The sequence below is a fragment of the Falco peregrinus genome, chromosome 10, assembly GCF_023634155.1.
Source record: "Falco peregrinus isolate bFalPer1 chromosome 10, bFalPer1.pri, whole genome shotgun sequence".
Taxonomy (NCBI): domain Eukaryota; kingdom Metazoa; phylum Chordata; class Aves; order Falconiformes; family Falconidae; genus Falco; species Falco peregrinus.
The window spans coordinates 16,660,701-16,681,724 of NC_073730.1; the positions used below are offsets into that span (position 1 = coordinate 16,660,701).

General features: G+C 51.1%; 1 protein-coding gene and 1 long non-coding RNA gene across 2 annotated transcripts; one reads left to right on the forward strand and one right to left on the reverse strand.

Annotated features, from left to right (window-relative positions):
• Window positions 1–1,262: 1,262 nt before the first annotated feature.
• On the reverse strand, window positions 1,263–5,603 carry LOC129785280 (uncharacterized). The gene is made up of 3 exons (XR_008749077.1): window positions 5,486–5,603; window positions 3,932–5,063; window positions 1,263–2,909 (listed from the first exon to the last, which is right to left on the reverse strand). It is a non-coding gene; the product is annotated as an uncharacterized LOC129785280 (long non-coding RNA).
• Window positions 5,033–16,053, forward strand: GFI1 (growth factor independent 1 transcriptional repressor). Its single transcript, XM_055815743.1, has 6 exons — window positions 5,033–5,163; window positions 5,397–5,603; window positions 10,248–10,663; window positions 10,753–10,890; window positions 12,448–12,613; window positions 14,695–16,053. The coding sequence occupies exons 1-6, from the start codon at window positions 5,049–5,051 to the stop codon at window positions 14,871–14,873; spliced, it is 1,221 nt and encodes a 406-aa protein (XP_055671718.1). The 5' UTR covers window positions 5,033–5,048; the 3' UTR covers window positions 14,874–16,053.
• Window positions 16,054–21,024: the final 4,971 nt, after the last annotated feature.

The following is a 21,024-nucleotide window of genomic DNA, read 5'->3' on the forward strand; positions in this document are numbered from 1 at the left end:
TTACATCTCTCCACCAACTCATGAACCACTGGGTTTTGGCTTTTTCATACTGGTATACATAATATTTGGTATTGTCACACAGCTCTTGCAGTGTCACATGATGACCACTGCATACACAAGATCATCTTTAAGGTTACTGAACTGTGGCACATAGGTCACATCATAAACCAAGAATAAGAGCTTAGCCCCAACACTTTTGTTCAGCGTGCTGTTATTAAAGATAGCAAGCTCCTCTCGGGGGTGGAAAGAGCCCTGGGACAACGACGGTTGGAGGCTAAGGAGTGGAAATTGCCTTCAGGCCCTACCTACCGATAGCAGCAGCTGCAGCACTGTTCTTTCAGTCCGTTGTTCCATAGAGATAGCAACCCAGCTGCTGGGTTGCAAGATAAAACGCGTGAGGGGCGAGTTCCAGGCAAAAAGGGCTGGAAGCCCACGAGATGAGAAAGGCTCCGGTCGGCCGGCCGCTCCCGGCGGGGTGCGCGGCTGGGCCTCCCCGGGCGGCTCTCCTCAGCGGGGCTGCGGGAGGAGGAGCCGCTTCCCGCCTCGCCCGGCCTCGCGCTGCCGCCCGCGGGCACGTGGCGCCGCAGCGCCCGCTCGCGCCCGGCGGGGTCCCGCGCCCGGCTCTGGCGGAGCGGCGTGGGGGGGAGCTCCGGACCCGGCTGCGCCAGCGCGGAGCCTGCCGCCCACCTACTGGGGACAGGGCCGAGCCGGTACACGGCTCCTGCGGGAGCCTCGGCTCGTCCTCGGCACGGCACGGTGGACAGCGCCCGTGTTCCGCTTCCTTCCGTCCTCACCGGCGGCGGAATGCTAACGGTCCGTCCCGAGGAAATCCCGGGAAGGCGGGGGCGCGTTCCAGGCACGAATAGGTTTTGCAAATCGCAAAACAAACCCGTTCTCGTGCGCTTTCTCTTCTAGTTATCTGAGAAAGCTGACGCCCCAGGGGCCGGGGGTCTGTTGCCGCTGCCCGTGCAGCATCCACCCTTACATGCTGAATTAAGCATTAACCCGATCCACTCGTTTGATTTCCTTATCCTTGCGGAAGGCTTTTAAGCAGTTTGGGAAGCAGTAGGTGAGGAGGTGCAGGTGGGCTCAGTACGGGGGGCTTGGCGCGGTGGCTCCCGCCGGAGAGCCCCGAGCGGGGCCGCTGGGGCCCGGCAGCGCACTCGGCTCCCGGCAGGCAGCGAGCACCTGCCGCACGGCACCGCCGGGCTTCAAACCACGCCGAAGCACCTGCGCATACATTTTGACCATAGATGCATAAAGATGGATATGTATTTTATTACAACCGGGTCAGGATGGCTTACGAGAGCTAATAGTGATTTACAGTCATGTTTTCTGCTGCTTTCATTACAGTCAAAGCGCTGTTTGGCAAGGTAATCGAAAGGCTATTAGTTTCTCATCCCATTTCAGAGGCAAACGAGAAAGGCTGTTTTGCAAAAAGTCATAAACAGTGAGTCAACGAAGACGCATACACGAAATTACACCGAGTTGTTCCAATCTGGTTATTTCTACTGATTCCAGCATTTATTTTTGAAGCTGACGGAGCGAATGATTTTCAGAGTAATCAACCAAAGGCGCAGCAAGGAGACCGCGGTACACGGATGCCGTAAGTAAAACTGCTGTGCCCAGCACCAGGAACTTTCCGGCAGTAATGAAGGTGTTAAGGTCGATGTGTCAGTCGTGTTCTTCAGCTTCCTTTTGTGTCACTACTAAAGCATCACGCAAAAGGTTGGACGGTTTTTCTCGTGGTGGTGTTTGTTTGCTTAGTTAGATTTTGGGAAGTCAGGTTAATCCTACGTTCCACACGGGCTCACAGGCACACAGTGACTAATTTTTCTGTGAATACTTCGGGGGTGGGGTAGTGGTGAAGAAAAGCACCTGTTGGCAAAGCCAGCATGCTCCCCGGGCGTGAGAGAGGCTGAAGTTTGCTCCTGCCTTGTCCGACTTCAGTCTCGGTCATTTCTGAACGGGAGATGGTGTTAAACCTCGATTCGCCCACTGCGGAGCCGTACTTCGGGCGGCCCTATAGTCACCGAAACGACGTTGCTGATGGCCCGAGATGTCTGAGAGCGAAGCCCACAATCACCTCAGAAAGACACGGAAGAACTGTGTCGGATTTCCTGGCTGCATCCTGGGAATCCGAAGCTAGACCCAGAAAACTGTGTTTTGGGGTCGGGGTGTCTGTGTAAAGCAAGGCGAGCCTTTTTTTCTTCGGGGGTCTCCGCAGGCGCGGGCGGTGTGAGGCGCTGCCTGCCGTGGACCCCCGCCACCGTGCCCGCCGCCGGTGCCTGCCCCACGGACCCTTCCCGAGCCAGCGGCCCGAGCACCGGCACGCAGGCGGAGGAGGCAATCGCTCCCCTCTCGCCTGGCTCCGCTCCTGTTTCGCCTTCGTGTTTGAATCGCCCTTAAGCTACAGTACCCACCGTGCGCCGGGGAGGGGTGGCGGTGGGGGATCTCGCCTACCCTTTCCATATTTAACCATTACCTAAATCCGAAGGGAAATGAGCAAACCTCTAGGCTTGGGTCTTAAGGTATTTTCAGCGCCGTTGGGCGTATTTATCCCAAAAGTTTTCCACAACAAGTTATTTCTAGTCTAGGGGAGGTCTCCGACGCCCAGGGCCCTGCCTTAGCCCCGATTGTACCGGCCCGCAGGGCTGGATGGCGGCGGAGGTGCGTCCCCCCGCTGCCGGGCCGGGCGCAGGGCGGGCGCCGGCTCCTCCGTCCCCTGCCCTCAGCCGCTGCCCGCCTTGAGTCAATCTGTGTTTTGAATCTGTGACTTGTTCTCGTTGCGGAAGTTGAAGGGGATCCAAGAATAGTTCAGATAGATGCGTGTAATTTCTAGAGCAGAACCCCGAGAGAAATGAAACGCCTGAGTCCAGAATGACACTTTGATGTCACTTCAGCGAGCCCTGTGAGGTGGAATACGGTAAGACATTTTCATTTAAGGAAAAACGAGAAAGAAAGGAGGGGGAACAGTGCTGATTTGTGAGGCACTTTTTTTTTTTTTTTTTTTTTTTTTTTTTTTGCAGAAGCTCCTAACGCTCAGGAAGTGGAATTTGTGGTTTAGGGGGCCGAGCTCTGAAGGAGTTGAGAGAGACAGAAAAAAAAAAAAAAAAAAAAAAAGCAGCCAACTCAAGCACCATTGCTCCTTAAAGGGAGGCTAAATTTAAAATCACCCAAACTAGCAGGCTGCGGCGCAAACCCCGGCTGCAGCCCAGCTTCCTTCACCCCTCCAAATGGGTAAGCGCTTTTGCCTTGCTCGCCTCGCGTGGGCAGCTGCGGGCGGGCCGGGGTGGCAGCGACCCTTCTCCTCTCCTCAGCCCTCCTCCCCTCCCCTCCCCTCCCCTCCCCCCTCCTCCCCTCCCCGCCGCCCCCCGCGCCGCTCCGGCTCTGCCTCAGTGGTGGCGGCTCGGGGAGACGCCGGCCTCGCGCGCGGCCCGCGTGCCAGCGGGGGGTGGGGGGGGTGGGAGGGGGCGGGTGCCGGCTGCGGCCAGGTGGGCTGCGGGACTCGCCTTCCCACGGGCACGGCCCCGGCCTCGCAGGCGGCCTTGGGCGGCGGAGGCCGGCGGCGCCTCCGCGGCGTGGCTTTTGGAGGGAAAAGCACCGCGCCGGGGCGAAAACACGCGGCAGAAGCGGCGCCGGCGCCCGGAGCTCCCCAACGGCTGCGGCGGCGGTTGCTGTCGGGGAGGGCGGCGCGGTACCGGGCCGCTTTGATTCTCGCCCCCCACTCGGTGCCCCACTCGCTGCCGGCCCCCGCTCAAGGATGAACCGAGGCGCAGGTGGGCCCGGGCAGCAACGCTCCCACCCGCTCGCCCGGCGCTGTGCCCGGGGGCGGCGCCTCGCGGCCCTGCCCCCCGCCGGGCGCGGACGGGCCGGTGCTTCGCCGCGCAGCCCGGGTCGCCACCTGCGGGGCAGCTCCCGCGCCCCTTACCTCCTTCTCCCGTCCGCAAACCTGAGGCCACTGACGGGGGGGTGTGTGCGGGTGGAAGGGGAAGAAAGAAAGAAAAGCATCAGCAACCTCCCGAAGTCCCCCAAAAGAACCAAACGCAGCTTAAGCTCGCTTTCTGCAAAGTGTGCAGCGTAACCGCAGGGGCGGGCCGGTGCTAGACGGGTCCCAGTGAACTTCTCCCGCCTTCCTCAAGGAGCAGGCGGGGGGCAGCTCTGGTTAGCCCGGTCCCTGTCCCCCAGGGCCCCCTGAAGGTTTCCCACCTCGTTTCTCTCCCCGCCCCGGCTTTCGGTGCCCGCAGCTGTTGGCGCCGCGGCACCTTGCAGCTGCGGACCGCAGCAGATTCCGTTTTGTTCGTTTTCGCGTTATCGTTGTTCGCGCTGGAGGGGTGAATCAGTCCCTCCGACAGCAACAGCCTCTCAGGCGTCGGGTTAGGCTGCCGGGTTTGTAACGACTCTCCCACCCGTCCCGGCAGCAGCCCTGCGCCCTCCGGCCCGCTCTGGGTGGCGGGCACTGATAAGCCGCTTCGGGGGTGCCTTTTGCTGGCGCCGCTTTTGCGGCGGCTGCCGGCGCGGACGCAAACATGGAGGCGCGGTGCGCCCACCCCGCCGAGCGCGGCCACGCTGCCCCGGAGGGACGGGGCTGCACATGACCGGTCCCCTCCCCTCCCGCCCCCGCCTCCGCAGCTCGCTCAGCCCCCCTCGTCCGACGGACGGTGCCCGGTCGCTGCTGTTGCCTGTTCCCCGCAATCCGGCAGCGGCCGTCGAGCGTGGCCGGGGCGGCACCGGGGGGGGGGGGACGACAGCGCTGGCCGGGGCCGGCGGGAGGCTCAGTAGCTGCGCTCTGGGAAGGGGGGGGCGAGGCGAGCGGGGCCGGGGGCGGTGGCCTGAGCCACCTGCACGCCGCCACCTGGCGCGCCGCCCCCGGCGAGCGGCCCCTCCCGGCCGGCGCCCCCGGCCCTCACCGGCGGGCTCGGCGCCTCCCCGCAGGTCGCCTCTCCGCCGCCGCCCCGCGGGAGACTCGGGGGTGACGCTCGCAGCCGCCGCCGTGCCCGGCGCTTGGAGAGGGAGCGCGGCCGCGCCGGCCGTGGCAGCACCCCACCATGCCGAGGTCCTTCCTAGTAAAGAGCAAGAAAGCGCACAGCTACCACCAGCCCCGCTCCGCCGACGAGGACTACAGCCTGCGGCTGGAGACGGTGCTAGCCCAGATCTGTGCAGGTAGGAGCCCCCCGGCCGCAGCCTCGCCCGCCCGCCCCGCGTCAGCCCGCTACCGGCGGCGCCAGCACCGGCCGGTGGCCCTGCAGCCCCCGGCACCGCAGCCGCCGCGGGAGGCTGGCGGGGCTGATGCAGGGCTGGAGGGACCCCGGCGGCAAACCTCGGCGGGAGCGGGGCCGCCGCGGGAGGTGGCCGGGCCCGCACTGAGGAGCCCCCTCGCCCCCTTTGTCCCGCAGACAGCAAGATCCCCGAGGACGCGGGGCTGTGCCGCACCGTCCTGCCCGATCCGGAGCCTTCCCAGGGGCGCTTCTCCCCGGAATCCCACCTGACCGAGGCTGCCGATGGCACCTCCGAGTCAGCGCCCAGCTGCGAGGGCAGCGTCTGTGACAGGGTGTCCGAGTTCGAGGATTTCTGGAGACCTCCCTCGCCCTCCGTCTCGCCAGGTAGGACCGGGGCGAGCGGCGCCGGGCCCGGGTCGGTGCGGCGGGGCAGCGGCTCACGGCTGCGTGCCGCAGGCCGAAACAAGTGGAAGGGACAGATTTGCCTTTTCCCACGCACTTCCACTCGTTTTCGGGTTATCTTTCTCGGGTTGCTTTTCCAGCCTGTCTGCCGGTGGTGGGGAAGCGGCGGCTGACAGGCTGTAGGAAAGCTGTGGTGCCGTCGGGCGTTGATTTTTTGGTTTCTGATTAATTTCTAGACGCAAGCCGGTTATGTTTTAAAGGTCCCGGCATTTTCCTACACTGGGTCCTGCTACCCCGAGTCAGATGTGTTTTAAGACAGTAAAAATTTCTACTAGGCGATCTGTATACCCGTAGTAAACAGCGTTCACTTTGTATTTCGTACTATATGCTAGACGTTTTCCCTAACTCCTTTTCAGGTTATTTCTTGCTTCTTGCCTATAAAAAAGATCCCTCCCTCCCTCCCCCTCTTCTCTCTATCTGGTTTTTTTTGTTGTTGTTTGTTTTTTTTTTCTTTTCTAAAAACGCATTCGTGAAAAAACAGCAGAAAATAATGACGGTCAGATTTAAATACCCCAAATCCAGGAAACTCACACTTATGGCTGCAGCGCCTGTCTCTAGCTCCCTCGTCCTGCCTTTGATGTGGTTGGAGCAGTGGGAGATGCTGTCCCCAGCCTGGCGCGAATACTTATCTCGTTTAAAAAAACAATGGTGTTATTTTATAACAAAATTATTTTTATATAACCCCCACTTTTTATTGCCTCGGTTAAAAAGTGACAGCTGGAAAAAAGAACAATTTCTGTCTTAGCGAAGGAAAAATTGTCTCAGCTTTACCGACAGCAGACGCCAGCAAACGAATGCTTAGTCCGGTTTCCCCACCACTTTCCCACTTCGTCTTTTACAACGTCCTTGCATATCAACGGCTGATTGTGATGAACAGGGTTTGCATTTTGAAAGCCTCCCTCTATTTTAAGAGCCCCAAAGCCCTTTGAGGGGATATTCAAAATGCTGCCCAGTATCATCAAAGCCGGCCACGGGACAGTTTCAGTCTACAAATGACAGACCTGACCAAATGCAGCAGTCTTTCTTTTCCTAATATTTCTGCACAAAGTGTACCAAGTGCATAATTTTTGATCTAACAAATTTGTCCTCCTCTTCCTTCCCCAAACAATTACAATTTGTGCATTGGAAACAGGCCGTTTTCATGAGGTGTCTAAAATTAGACAGATGTAAAATGGAGCAGGTATTTACCAGGGTTGCTCTGCTTTTTCCCTCTCCCCACTCGTTTCTTCCCCCACTGTGGGGTTCATTAGCTCCCAGCCAACCATCCAGCTACCCAGGGAAGGTGTCTTTGCAAAATGAGGGTGACATCCCCAGATCAAGATTTTTTTGGTGGAGGTAGGGGAGGGCAGTCCTGGGACTTTCTGATTCCATTCACAGGAAGAACAGGAAGGTAAGGGACTCCTCTGGTAAGGGAAGGTAACAAGTACTGTAAGGAAAGAGCTTTATTAAATGAACCTCAGTGCACTGAGAGAGATGCTGTTAACGTTAATGATGAAGGCAGTGGCAGCAGGCTTAGATAGTTGGGCTTCCTCCCACAGCTGCCCCCCAACCCCTCTGCCTTGAAGCTGCTTCAGATTCAGTGTGAAGCTGGAATTCGTGCCTAGATCACCTCTGCAAGATGCACTGGTGAGAGACTGGATTTTTATGATTGTCTTTGTCTGGGTGGGGCACAGTTTCTATTCTTTGACAGGCAGGTCAGATGAGAAATGATGGTTCTAAATCATGCTCAGGGCAGGTGCAGTGAGTAGTACTGTCACCCCCTTATCCCTAGAAGTGAACGTAGGTGCAGGTTGCACTTCAATACACAGTGAAAGCCAGATTTCAGATTTGTCTTTGAGTGCTGTGCTGCTGATCTAGGCGGGTGCGCACAGACACAATACCTGTTAACACTCTAATACGTTGTTGACTCCATCAGTGCAAATCACTGTTATTTAACCTCACTTTCTACGTGTGTCTGTAATCACATGCGTTTGCATATACAGAAGGTGCCTGGTAGCTCAGTGCAACAGTATATTAGTATCTCCTGATGAGCCTGATCATGCTGCGGTCTTGGGGGAGGCTTTTACTGGGTATAATGGTGTTGTGCAGAGAGCATGGTGTTCTGTGGTCGGAGGAGGAGGACACCTGAATCTTTCTTTGCTATGCATATCAATTTGTTCCCAGCGATTTCAGGCTGAGTTTACCTTGCCTTCAAAAAAGGGCATTGATGTCTTTTCTCACAGAAGTGGTCTATACAAAGAATGCACAGAATTGCTAGGAAGAGTAGGGAGAATCTGTCTCTCCCTCCCTGTGCACCCCTTGGGGGCCTAGGTGCTGTGTAGCAGAGGAGAGGCAGACACAGAAGTGTCCAGCAGTGTGGCAGAGCAGGGTTTGCAGGTTGCCTTGACACTGGGTACAGGGCTTGGATCGCTTGAGCTTGCCCCTGAAAAGTATAGCGTGAGTGGCTCCCCTGTGCTTGTGCTTGAGAGGTCTCCAAAACATGTGAGGTGATGGAAGGAACATTGCACGCAAACTGATCTGTGGTGCAATGTTTACTGTGTCCCATGTTGCCAATTCCAAGGGCTCAAAAATCAGGTCAGCCTTCCCTCTGCTCTCACTCAACAGACTGGCTTGGAAATCAAGATTGTAAGTAATACCTTATGGATATTCAGTTCTAGTGTTGAAATATTGAGGGTTTACATTTTGATGCTTTTCTTTACAGTCTGGGCTGCAAGTTGTCTTTAAAAGCGAAATAAAGTTAAAACAAGAACAAGCAAACAAAAGGAAAGCTGAGAGCCTGATGAAATCATGCAGTTTCAAAAGCTGGGGCTTTAAGATAGTTTTGAATCTTGTGATAAAATCGTGAGAGATGGCAATGCTGAAACTGGTTGCAAAGACACAAGATAGATGATGTGACGCTGACCACAACTTTTGCAGTCAGTGCAGAACAGGAAAAATCATGCTCATCATCATGTCAGCTAATGTGATTTCATAGCTCTGTTCAAACGTCCCAGTTGGTATGTGCACATATACTTCCAACCAAAAGACGCTGATTTCAATGGAAGAATTTGAGACTATTAACATCTGGATTTTTGTAAAAGATAAGATACAGTCAAGTCATTCATAGCTCAGTTTTCACCTCGTCTTCATTTCCCTTCTGTAACCCTCAGTGACCACCTGCCTATCCAAATAGACGGCCTAACACATCTTCCCTAGCTCACCCCTAGTTATCCTGGTTTGCCAATGGTTGAGAAAGCCATGGGAGCTGTGAAGTTGACAGGAATGAAAAAAGGCAAGATAGAAATTGTGGATGAACAAGTTTTTGGGTAAGGGAGGTTGTTATGGAAGCCCAAGTGGTAAGAGTTGCCTGTATCTTTGTGAATTCAGCAATTAATTGATTTATCTTTTCCTTGGTTCACTAAAACAATTATCCAGTGGAGATGTTTGACTCTCCCAGTGCTGCTGCCTATTGTGATGAGTGAAAGCAGAGCACCTTGGGCATTAATCAGCATCTCTGGCAGACACAGTTGGGGTCTGGTACCTCATGTTCCCTGCCTAACTTTGCTTTCCTCTATGCGAGGCTCCCTGAGCATTGGTGCCTTTAGGCACTGATCTCAAAGGCTGTGTTCCTGCCATTGCGTCAGGCTCTGCTATGGCCCCCAAGTGTGATTCATCCTGTGGTGCTCACTGCCTTGGTCAGATGCCATTGCCAAAGGTGAGCCTATTAGAGGCATCTGAAGCCATCTGAGCTTGTTCTGGTGGAAGATTGCTTTGATTATGACTGCTAAGAAAATCTTTTTGTGTCTTCAGTTTTTAATGCTGTCTATACCGATGGTTTTGTGAAGCTCTTTATTTTGGGTGGACACAGTTTCTATACTTTGAGAAACTCAGAGAAATCTGAAACAATCACGATTTTATTTCAGATGAGGACAAATTTTAGTTTATTTTTTTCTGAAAAAGCAATGCATGACATTCAAGCCTCTCAGAAGCTGGTTTTTATTTTAATTATGCTGTAGTATAGTTATGAACAGCTGTGGCATGAAGTTGAGAGCCTAGATTTGGTCATTTAATTGTGAAACAAGTAGTTTTCAGTTTTGTTGAACAGGTAAATCTCAGCACGCTTGCTCCTTCTGGCACCTCTGTAATGTTGTATTTGCTATATGTGTGTGTGGGATCTACATCAGATCTTAAACATGTGGACTGTCAGCTTTGATGCCCATCTTGGGACACCATAGATATACTTTTCTGAGGAGCTGCAGATAAAACCAAAGGAAGTTGCAGATTGAGTTGTTTAGTACCTCAACAGTCAGATCAACGTGTGCACACCTGGGCTCCCAGAGATGGAGACAGATAAAATTGGTGGATGCTTTAAGTATTTTGGTGGGGACAGCAGGTGAGTAGGTAGTACTGGACGCACAGACTCCAGTGCAATACAAAATGTCCTCCCATTGGAGATGAAAGGGCAGCCTTAATGTGCAGCGTAGGGGTCTGGCTCTGGGCACAAGTCTGAGTGCTGCGATGATTCTGCCCCACGATAGCAGCTGGATTCTGAAGCACACTAATTCTGATGCCCTTGTGTTTCCACAGCCTCGGAGCGATCTGTGTGTCCATCCCTAGATGAAGCATCCCCCTTCTCGGTGCCCTTCAAACCGTACACGTGGAACAGCCTGGGTGGCTCCGAACTGAGGCACCTTGTGCAAAGCTACAGGCCCTGCCCGACGCTGGAGCGAACCTCAGCCCTGGGGCTCTTCTGCGAGCGAGGATCTGAGCCTGCCCTCTACGGTGCCGAGTGTAGCTCTTCCCTCGGACTTTATGGTGACTTCGGCTCCCCGGGCCCAGGGCTGTTTGAGCGGCCGCCAGCAGCAGTGCCTGGACTCTTTGCTGAGACGCAGCCTGGGCTGCAGCAAGAGAAGGGGCCAGGTGGCATCAAAGTAGAGTCGGACCTCTTGTGTCGCCCATTGCTCATCAGCACTGGCTCTTACAAGTGTGTCAAGTGCAGCAAGGTAAGGATCCCTTTCTCCCACACTGGTTATGACTCTTCTCCAGCCCCTTCTCCCGGGCAAGCCTGACCCAGTGTGCTCTCTCCACTCAGGTCTTCTCCACGCCTCATGGCCTTGAGGTACATGTGCGCCGCTCACACAGTGGCACGAGGCCCTTTGCCTGTGACATGTGTGGCAAGACCTTCGGCCATGCAGTCAGCCTGGAGCAGCACAAGGCTGTGCACTCGCAGGTGAGAGCGGGGCGGGCTGCCAGGATGAAGGTCTGATGAGGGCCAGGGCCAGCTGCTTGCTTCAGCTGGCGCTGGGGAGCCCATGAAGGCAGTCACAGGGCAGTAGGTGGGCACCTAAACGGAGCAGAGGAAGAGAATGTGGTAGGGCTGCAGTGGGCAGCTGTGGGTGAGGATTACAGTGGCAGGCAGAGGAAAGGGTGAGCAGCTAGTGAGCAAAGGAGCAAATGAACAAATTAAAAAGCACAGGCTTTGTTTCCATTCCCCAGACCTTGTGTGCGTCTGTATTAAGCAATGGGCACTTTTGGCACTCCAGAAGTAACGGATAATAAATTTTCACTCCTGGAGCTGGAAATTGTAATGTGCCTGTGGACTTTTTTTAACAGCTAAAGCAACCCACTGTGCTTTCTTTCGATGCAGCTCTCCTCATTCTTTCTCCTCCCCTCCCCCCGAGAAGTGAATCTTCCCTTGTTTGTAGTCATTGTGTCTGTGCAGGAACATCTCAACGACCAGTCAGGTATAGAGCACAGACTTCACCCGTCTCGACACACTCTGAGTCACACACCAAAAGAATATGGTAGTTAATTTTGGTAGGAGGACTTGTAACATTTTCCACCTGCTGATATTGTGCCATATTTCCCCTTCACCCACCCACTTGACTTGGCAAATCTTCCTTCTTCAGATTGGCTTTTGGAGGATAGAATTACAGCAATGTTTTTTTGCTGTTTTATTTACAATTTCATGAAGTGTGCAACAGCAGACAGAGCACACAATGAGGGCAAATATCTCATCACCCATTAAATAATGGTGAAAAGAGCAGCACTGCATATGGTGTCCATGGAGGGGACATTTCAGGGAGGGCACATTAAAAGCCAAATAAACAAAGGTGATTGTATGAAAGCATAGAGGAAGACGAAGGTGTGATGGTAGTTAAGGGATGGAAAGAAGAGATGATTTATGGTGGAAGAAAGTGGTGGAGAGGAGAGATAGCAAGGTATTAATACATTTTTTTGATATGTTAAAGTAGTAAGCCAAAAAGCTGTTTTCGCCTGGTGCTCTAGGTACCTTTCATTTGAATTTTAATGGAACTACACATAAGCAGTTAGTTGTTACCTTGCCAGCAGAAGTCAGCCTGCCACAGAGATTTCCCAGGACAGCCAAGCAGATTTCAGCACCCACTTTCCTGTGTACAGTGGAGAGCTGGCCTCTGAACAGTGCTGCAGCTGTTGGGCTTCCCAGTGGAGTGATCGTGTCCTGGGCCCCTGCTGAAATGTGCAGGCGGACTCTGGCTGGTTGGTCAGGGCTGCCTCCCACTTAGCCATTCCTGATAGCAGGAACAGCTGATCAATTGAATTTTTGTGAGGAGTGGTGCACAGCACTGGGAGAGGATGCATTATTTTTTTACCATGTAGTGCTATCATGCCAGTGTTAGCGTCTCTGCAGGCCAGCCAGCCCTCTGGAGAAGTGGAAGTGTTTGCTAAGGCAGAAGGGGCAACACTGATGTTCTGGTGGGATCATTGGTGTGGTGTAACGTGTGTGTGTTTGGGCTCTTCTCTGCAGGAACGCAGCTTTGATTGTAAGATTTGTGGCAAGAGTTTTAAGAGATCTTCTACTCTGTCCACCCACCTGCTCATCCACTCGGACACCCGGCCTTATCCGTGCCAGTACTGTGGGAAGCGGTTCCACCAGAAATCTGATATGAAGAAACACACCTTCATTCACACAGGTCAGCCCTGCAGCTGCTGTTGTGCAGCCCCAACTGTGAGGGCAGGTCTCAGAAGAGGTCCCTCTGCAGCAGTCCATTCCTTCTCAGCTGGGACACTACAGGCATCTCCCATGCCTCTCACTGCCTTGCTGCTGTTCCTCATGCTGTCTGAGCTCTACTTGTGCAAAGGAAAGTGATTTGAATGTGGTTTCATGAACAGCAGCTGCAAAATAACCCAAATCCTCACAATCCAATCGGTGCTCCCTTAATAGCATCCACCAATGTTTATTCAAAGGGCTTTTGTATAAGATGATTTGTAGAGTATTATATTCATGGAGCCTTGATTTACAGTGGAGGTCCCTGGAAAATGACAGGTGAATTTGATTGCAGCTTTTTTTTTTTTTTTTCAGGATCTATCAATTTACAATAGAAACAACAGGAGTCTCCTCCTCTAGATCAAACACTAAACTGAAGGGCCTAGGGTCCAACTCTTAGTCTAAATATTTGTTTAGAGATTGCCTGCACTTCCACCCGGACTTTCAGAGAAATGTCTGCAGTTTGATAGAGAATGGAAGGAGAGGTGCAGAGTTCTCAAGTTTCACTGTTAGTAATAAACGTGGAGACTAATAAAGTGCAGGTGAATCACCAAAGGAAGTATCATTCAGTGAGAAGGCAGGTTTGTCAGAAACCTTTAAAAGAAAATCTTGCCTTTCAGTCTTGCACCATTCACTTCAAGTAGAGGGAAATGACGACGTGTGAGATACAGAAGCATTTGGAGACATGAAATAACAGCTGCAAGCCTGAGATTCAGATGACCAAAATCCTGTTTCCTGATAGTGACCACTAGCAGATATCAAGGGTGAAGCCTAAAAATGGCAAATATATAGAAAGATGGCCTTATATGTAGCGCTGCTTGGTTGGGACTTTTGTAGATGACAAGCAGTGAACAATAAATGTTACTTGTAAAGATTTTTCCACCAGATGTTTGCTGGATGAAAGTGAACTATTTAGGAAGAAACACAGAAAGTATTTCCATAGTCACTTTTTCAAATGAGGCTTGATTAAGTAGAATTTCAGCCAAATTCTGAATCAGTCAAAACCATTATTTTGTTGTGAGAACAGAAACTGTTCCTGAGCTTTTAAATTGCTAATAAAAAAACAGGTCCTTAACTGAATCAGAGATCCCTTTCATACGCAGCATACATTTGTGAACTGAGACTCCAACACATTTTGTATTATTTTATGTTTCTAAGAATCTGATCTTCAAACATGCAAAGAGTTTGTTGCTCCAGCTGAAGTCAGTGGGCTCTGCAGGTGCGAAGCCACTCTGAAAATCAAGCTTGGTTTTGTGGTTGGGTTCCCTTTTGTCTGTTACTTGATAATAAACACTATGAAAATGCACTGAGATCCTGCTCCCATGGAGGCCAGTGGAGTTTTGCCACTGACCCCTCTGTAGGAGAAGTTCTGGAGGCTGGATTTATTCCCATTTATGTTATTTGCCTGCAGGAGAACTTGCAGGCTGGCTTGAGGTGACTGCTAGCATTTCTGTGTGGGGAATGGGGAGAAGGGCAGATCTCTGGATGAACCCTGCCTTTTAGGGTTCACTTAAGGGCCTTCATACCTCCTTGGGGAGACACCCCGGCTCACTGGGTCTGGCTTAACAACCTCCACCTATCTATTCCACCTGCCCCCATGCTGATGCTATAATAGGTGTCAGGCATTCAGCACGACTTGCGGGTCTTTCCAAGAGTTCCTCTTGTTTCTAGGACACAAAGTCAGTTTTAAAATGCACAGAGCCCATGCAGCCAAGTGATTTACCAGTTACAGTGTCCTGAGAGCACTCAGTGCTTCGGGCTGCTCCCAGGACTATACTGGGCCGATGGAGGTGCAGCCAAGTTCAGGCCCGCTCAGCTGCCGTGCAGGCTCTGTCAGTGCTTTGGGGCCCCCAGTTGTGTGTTTTTTATAAGAATGACTTCTTCGGTAGTGGCACAGGGATCCCTTGGATCAGCTCTAAGGGCCCGTGCGCCTTTTCTGTTTGCTTTGGTCCTGCGTAAGCAGTGTGTTGCCTCTTTCACACCCTCTCTCCTGCCTTCTGCTTGCAGGTGAGAAGCCTCACAAGTGCCAGGTGTGTGGAAAAGCCTTTAGTCAGAGCTCCAACCTCATCACCCACAGTCGGAAGCACACAGGCTTCAAGCCCTTTGGCTGTGACCTCTGTGGCAAAGGCTTCCAGCGAAAGGTGGATTTACGGAGACACCGGGAGACACAGCATGGCCTGAAATGAGTCCCAGCTGCAATACGGAACATACCTACAACACTAGGAGAACAGATTCCCTTGGCTTCCCCACTGGACCCAAGCCCTGTCCTGACCGCAGACCCTGGCATTACCTTTCTGACCAGGAGCTCAAGGAGGAAAGAAGAGGACAGGGCCATGCATTGAATGACTGTGAAAGAGGAAATCGAAGGCTGGGGTTTCTCTCTTTCTCTTTCCCTCTCTGTTTCTGAAATAACACTGGACAGTAAGCCTTTTAGATATGAAGCCTGATACTCCAAAGACAGATAAGCTACCTAATAATCTGTAAGCTGGAAAATATTTCTCCCTTGGCCAAGATGAACCCCCTGAAGTTGTCAGTCGCTTGAATCACCTTGCAGGGAAACATGGGCATAACAGTGTTTACATGGCAATGGCAGACAGCTGTCAGCACGTGGTGTAGGGAGTGCTCGCCTTGGTTGAGTGTCGGTGCTGAACGGCTTCACTTTTGGTTTCCTCTTGGGAAAACCTGGAGGGTCAGGACTGAACTGTGCAGTTTGACATCTTGCTGTTTTTTAGACAAAAGTACCAGCTTGGGCCTGATCCTGCTCTCGCTTGTTCTGGTGCACATAGGGAGCTGCATTAACAGTTATAGAGAGGCCCTTGTTATCCTCCCGGAGCCATCTCTGCACAAGGCCTGGCTGTGTGCGTGGGTGTTTGAGGCATGGGGGGGTTACTTCTTGCTATATCAACCAGGGAGAAGGAAGCTTGTGAAAAGTGGAAAAGCCAAAGCACAGATTTATGCCTTATACCTAGAAACCCATCCAACAAGTGGTCCTGGCTGCAGAGGGCAGGAGCACCAGGGAGGCATGGCCTTCCTGTCCAGACCATTACTGGCACTCTGGGCTTGTTGTAGTAACTGGAAAATAGCTACTCAATAGCATAATTTGTATATTTGTTTTTGTTGTTTTTTTGTTGTTTTTTTTTAATTCTTAAAGGGAAACTCAGCTGAGGTGGGCAGGAATCATGAAAGATTATAATTGACTGAATTTGCCTTAAATGACCCTGCATGTACCTCAGTTAAAAAAATGCTGTTTTTACTTTGTTGACAGATTTGTAAATGTCCTTATTTAGATTTTATGGAGTGTCTTATGTTTATTGGTACATATTTATTGGAATAATGTTTTAAGTTAATAAAGTATTGAGGATGGTCCAGAGTGCTTTTCATTTAATACATAACTTCAGCACATTTGTGAATGTCAGCCATAACAATGCTACACCACAGTAATGGTTGGGGATATGGCATGTGAGGAGGGAATGCAGGCACAGCAGAATTTGCACAAGGGTGCACGAAGGTGATTGAAGAACACCACTGCCATATTTATTTGTCTAACTCCCACTGTTTTCACACTTTTGAAGGCTGGGGTGTGCTGTGCTTAAGACTATTGCTGTAAAAGGGTTTGGAAGGGAGACAGCAGTTTTAAGTGTCTGCTTTGGAACTGTAGACTGCCAGAAGTCCCTGCTTAGCTGGGGAGGAACTTGAACGTCCTCCTACGAGATTAAATGTCTGTGCCTGTGAGTTTGCAGGGACACCTGGGCAGCAGGTGCATCATTTATACTTAAGCCTGTTGGGACTCACAGCATTGCCTGCCTGCCTTTCCAGCAGGGCTTGCTCCAGCTGGCAGTTGCAGCCCATACAAAAGAGAAGCAGGAGGATGACGGAGGGGTCCCTTGTTCTTTCCCCAGTGGAACACAGCATGGCAGCCTGGGCTTTTAGATGTATGCATAACCTGGCGTGCCTACGTGGGTATATACTCATTTCCAGCTTTGTGGTTTCATTATGGATAAAACCAGCAAGCAGGGGCTCCCTGTGCCCTGCTGGGCTGGCCCAGCCCTTGGGGCACCCTGCCCACCCCAGGACCATGGCAACCTGCCATGGTGCCACCCAGGTCCCTCCACGCTGCTGTCTGCCACCTCTGAGAAGGTCAGACACAGCTCCATCCTCACCAGGCTGCCCTGGCAGGCTGTGCCGTGCCCCCATTCAGGCAGGGCCCACGCCACAGCTCTACGGTCCTGGCTTTTGTTGAACAGAAACAATCACAGTTGTTAGGGACAGAGGCTGCAGCACAGGCACCACAGGAGGTGCCAGGTGCTCTAAAGGCCTCGTTAGGCCCATTATGCTGGATTAATCAATGCACAAGTGAGTGTAGGGGACTAAGAGGTAACGGGGAAGGCCTGGTGGTGCCCTGGGCCCTGCCCAGAGCAGGGGAAGCTCTGAGGATCAGCTCGGCCTGTGGCACAGGTAGGCTCGGGGCGGCCCCGGGGCCACGCGCGGTATTTATTTTACAGGGAACTGCAGTTGTGGCCGGAGCAAGTGCTGGCAGGGGGTACCAGGCCACCCCGGGGTACCAGGTGTGGGGTGACCGGGGCACAGCAGCTGACCCCAGCCCTTCGGCCATCAGGAGGGCCTGTCCCTGCCAGCACAGCCTCCCTCCCTCCTGGCAGGCCAGCTGGCCTTACTCCAGCCGGCTCAGTTACCCGTGCCTGCACCCCAGAGCGTCTCACTTCCCCACAGGACACTGGTGTGGTTTGGGCCCAGTGTGACCCGCTGATTGGGGCTGGCAGCTACTGGTGGGGGCAGAGGGCTCTGCAGCACCCACACGCTGTGGTGGCAAGGCTGTTCTCCAAGGCAAGAAACTAGGAAGGTTGTTTTTACTGGTCTAAGTTGCGTTTTCCACTGGAGTATCTTACAGCTTACTGGTACGCCTCAGGGTACTGGTGAACTGTTGCTGAGGACCTGAACCCCTTTGCAAGGGCTGTGCGTGGCTGCAGGGGAGGGTGCTCCCCACCTTGCCAGCCCTGCTTGCATCCAGTGCCAGCTCAGCTGGTGGTTTGGGATAAACATGGCTACCTCTGGGGAAAAAGTCGTGGCTTTAAGGTGGGGAAATCGAACTGAAGAGGAGGAAAAGAGCATCTATCTAGGGAGAATCAGAACAGGCTACTGAGAGGCTGTGGTGCAAGTCTGAAGATTGGAAATATCTCTCTCAATGTTATTATTGCATGCCATTAAAAATGCATTATGCATATTACATGACTCATTATTCATGAAGCAGGTTCCATACCTTTTGTCTGCCAGAGTAACAGTAGAAAGGGTAAGGAGAGACACTGGAGCACACCTTTGTTTCATTCTGTAAATTTTTAATGACACCTCTAGCTAACCAGTTGGTGAAGCTCAGTTCCTGCATGAAAGTGGAAAGGCAGAGCTATCTACAGGACGACTAAGCCTTTCAGAAGCTAATTTGAGCTTGTGTTCATCCACACCAACGATGATTAGATTACCTATCAAGTGTGCAGAGCTATCAGGATTCAGGGCTTTGAAAAACAAGGTGAATTTATCTGATTGATTTAAAAGACATGGGTGGAACAAGTGGGTTATAAAAAGAAAAAGTCTTTCTTATAGATATTAGAAAAGTACTTTTCCTGGCAAGCTAACAAACTTGTAACTTTGCTTCCAAAAGTTGTCTTGCCTGCCCAAACCCCAAATTTATTAGTCGGAATCAAAATGCTTTATCCAAATCAGTTAGCAGGCTGAATTAATTCATGAGGCAAAAACAAAGCAACTTATTAGGTTCCATCCTTATGCCAAGCAGAGATATTTAAAATTAAAATATGCAAACATCATCTGTGCTTTCTATACAGTCAGTTTCCAAAAGCTGATAGTAACACTCAGATTGGATATTGCAACACAAGGGAGAGAGCAGCTCTTCTGGGTCTTGCTCCTTCCTCAAGCAAAACTTGTTGCAGTTGATGGGGAGGAGGGAGGAAGAGGTTTCTAGAATAAGCTTTGGGTGAAAGATTGCGAGACTCGTGCAACTGTATTTGCAAGCTGTGCTGCTGTTGCATGTTCCAAGGGAGTGCTCCTCAAGTCTCTGCGTTTTCCTTCCTTAAGAGAAAAAACCCAAACAGGTCAGTTGTGTCGAATTCATCTCCAGCGTAACCCCAGTTCACATCAGGAAAGGATTTTGCCTTCATCATGTCTTACTCTAAACTTAATAGTGAAATACAGCTCAGCATACAGCCCTTTGAGGGGATTCTGATTCAGAAAAGCACTGAAATATGCATGTAAGTAAATGAAGTGCTTCCCTAGCAAGGACTTTATAAGATGCCTGCTCAGAGTTAAAATTCCAGAGATTTTCCCTGCTGAATCCTAGACCTCATTCCATTGCCAAGCCACATCCTGTCTGTCTGTTTTCACCTGCAGTGGAGGTGGCTTCTGAGAATGCCAAGGGTAATCTGTTTGTTGTTTGGTTTGGGTTTTTTTTTAATTGTCAGTGGGGTAGTGGTAGTTTCTAGTATTTTTCCTCTGAGTAATAAAGCAGTCTAGATAGATTTAAGGCATGTAAACATCTCTAATACATTATAATGCATGTAAAGTGATGGAAGCAGATTTGAAAAAATATTTGCACATCTCAAGTGGCAGCCATGTCTGAGTATGTATTGGGTATGGGTATCTAGTTGTGTCTTTGACTTCCTACTGGGGGAAGAAAAAAACCCAACAACCCAACACACAAGACTCAGAAAATTTCCCAAGTCTTTATCGCACGAGTCTGTAATTTACAAATATATGGACTATAAATAGAGGGAACGCATAAATCTGGAATAAAATGTTTCATACATTATAAAAATGCTGGCCACACCTTGTTATAGTAATATTGCCTAATGGATTAACTTGGAGCATGTGATAAATCTTTTAAATAAGATGCAAGCAAACTACTTTTGTGCTTTTGTGTGCTTGTTCCGTGTCCTTTTTCTCGTCTGGTGTGTGGGGTTTTTTTTGGGTTTTTTTGTGGTTTTTTTTTTGTAGTAGAGATGACATGACAAAAGAATACTGAATAAGACAAATCTAGAAACAAAATAATGTGACAGATAATGAAATTATTTCTTTCTTTTGATACCATCCAGCCAACTTTCTGACGCATGTGATCTCCCAGCCAGCTGGATACTACTGTGCATGTGCACATCCACCCCCAGCTCACCCAGGCCCAGCTTGCCAAGGTACTGGCAGCAGTTGCTGCGGCAATGCGGGACTTCTCCACTCCAGCAGCCCAGAAGTCACCTCAGCTGCTGGCTTGTCCTGCCAGCTCTCTCCTTGGTGTGCAGGACGGTGGTGGCTGGTCAGCTAAGGGCACTGGCAGGATCAAGGCACAGCATGTGTTTAAAATGGCCAATATATTTCATTGATTTAGTTACTGTAACGTAGCCAGCTGGCATTAAAGGGAAATTCTAATCCTTTGAGGTGACAGTTCTGTATGATATACTATTTATGTTTTACATTTTTTCTTCCTTTTTCCTATGCATAATACATGCCCAAAACTCACTGATAGACTCAGAGGGTGAGTTCAAAGGGGAAAAAGAGATATCAGTGCAAGAGGCAGGAAGCCGAACTCCCAGAGTTTGAAAGAGTGCACTCATCTGATGAGAGGCAAAGTAAATGTTTTCAGTGTTTCGTATAGGAAAGTTTAAATATTGCAGTGAAGAGCCACAACAAACTAACTGTATTGTGTTAAGTGATCAGCCAGAAGAGATTAGACATTTATTTGGTCTAAATTGCTTGCAGTGGCCACTTCTAGCGATTAATTTACCCTGATTTAAGCCAAGGGATCTTATGTTACCTGTTAAACCTGCTACATCCCCAGTTTCACAGTCAGCTTTGTCTCTGCTGTTGCCTTTTGCCTCTCTGAAACACAGCAACATGGATAGGCAGGTGGGAGGGTGAGACCAGCTCCCACAAAGGGACTAGGTGAAAAATGGTCTGGTTCTTTTTTACACAGCTGTGTAACTCTTTGGGCTGCTGCAGGACCGATGGTTGCGTGTGTAGACATGCCTTCTATTGCAAACCTGGCAGTCAGGTAGCTTGGCCCTGCTGGACCAGGATGCTCTTGCTCACACTGAGTAATAGCGGGTGTTAGTCAGGGCGCTGGCACCTCGAGCTCTGAGAGCAAAGAGCTGGCTCTTCCTGTGTGCTTGTGCCAGGCTTTGTGCTGCAGGGGCCTGACCTTTGCTGAGCCCTGCTGTGTATTCTCTGTATCTGCTGTCAGTCAGTTTTGGAATTATTTCTGTTTTCAGTAGCTTAAATTAACATTAATGGCAATCGAGAAGAGTCTCCTTCCTGTGTGATGTTTCC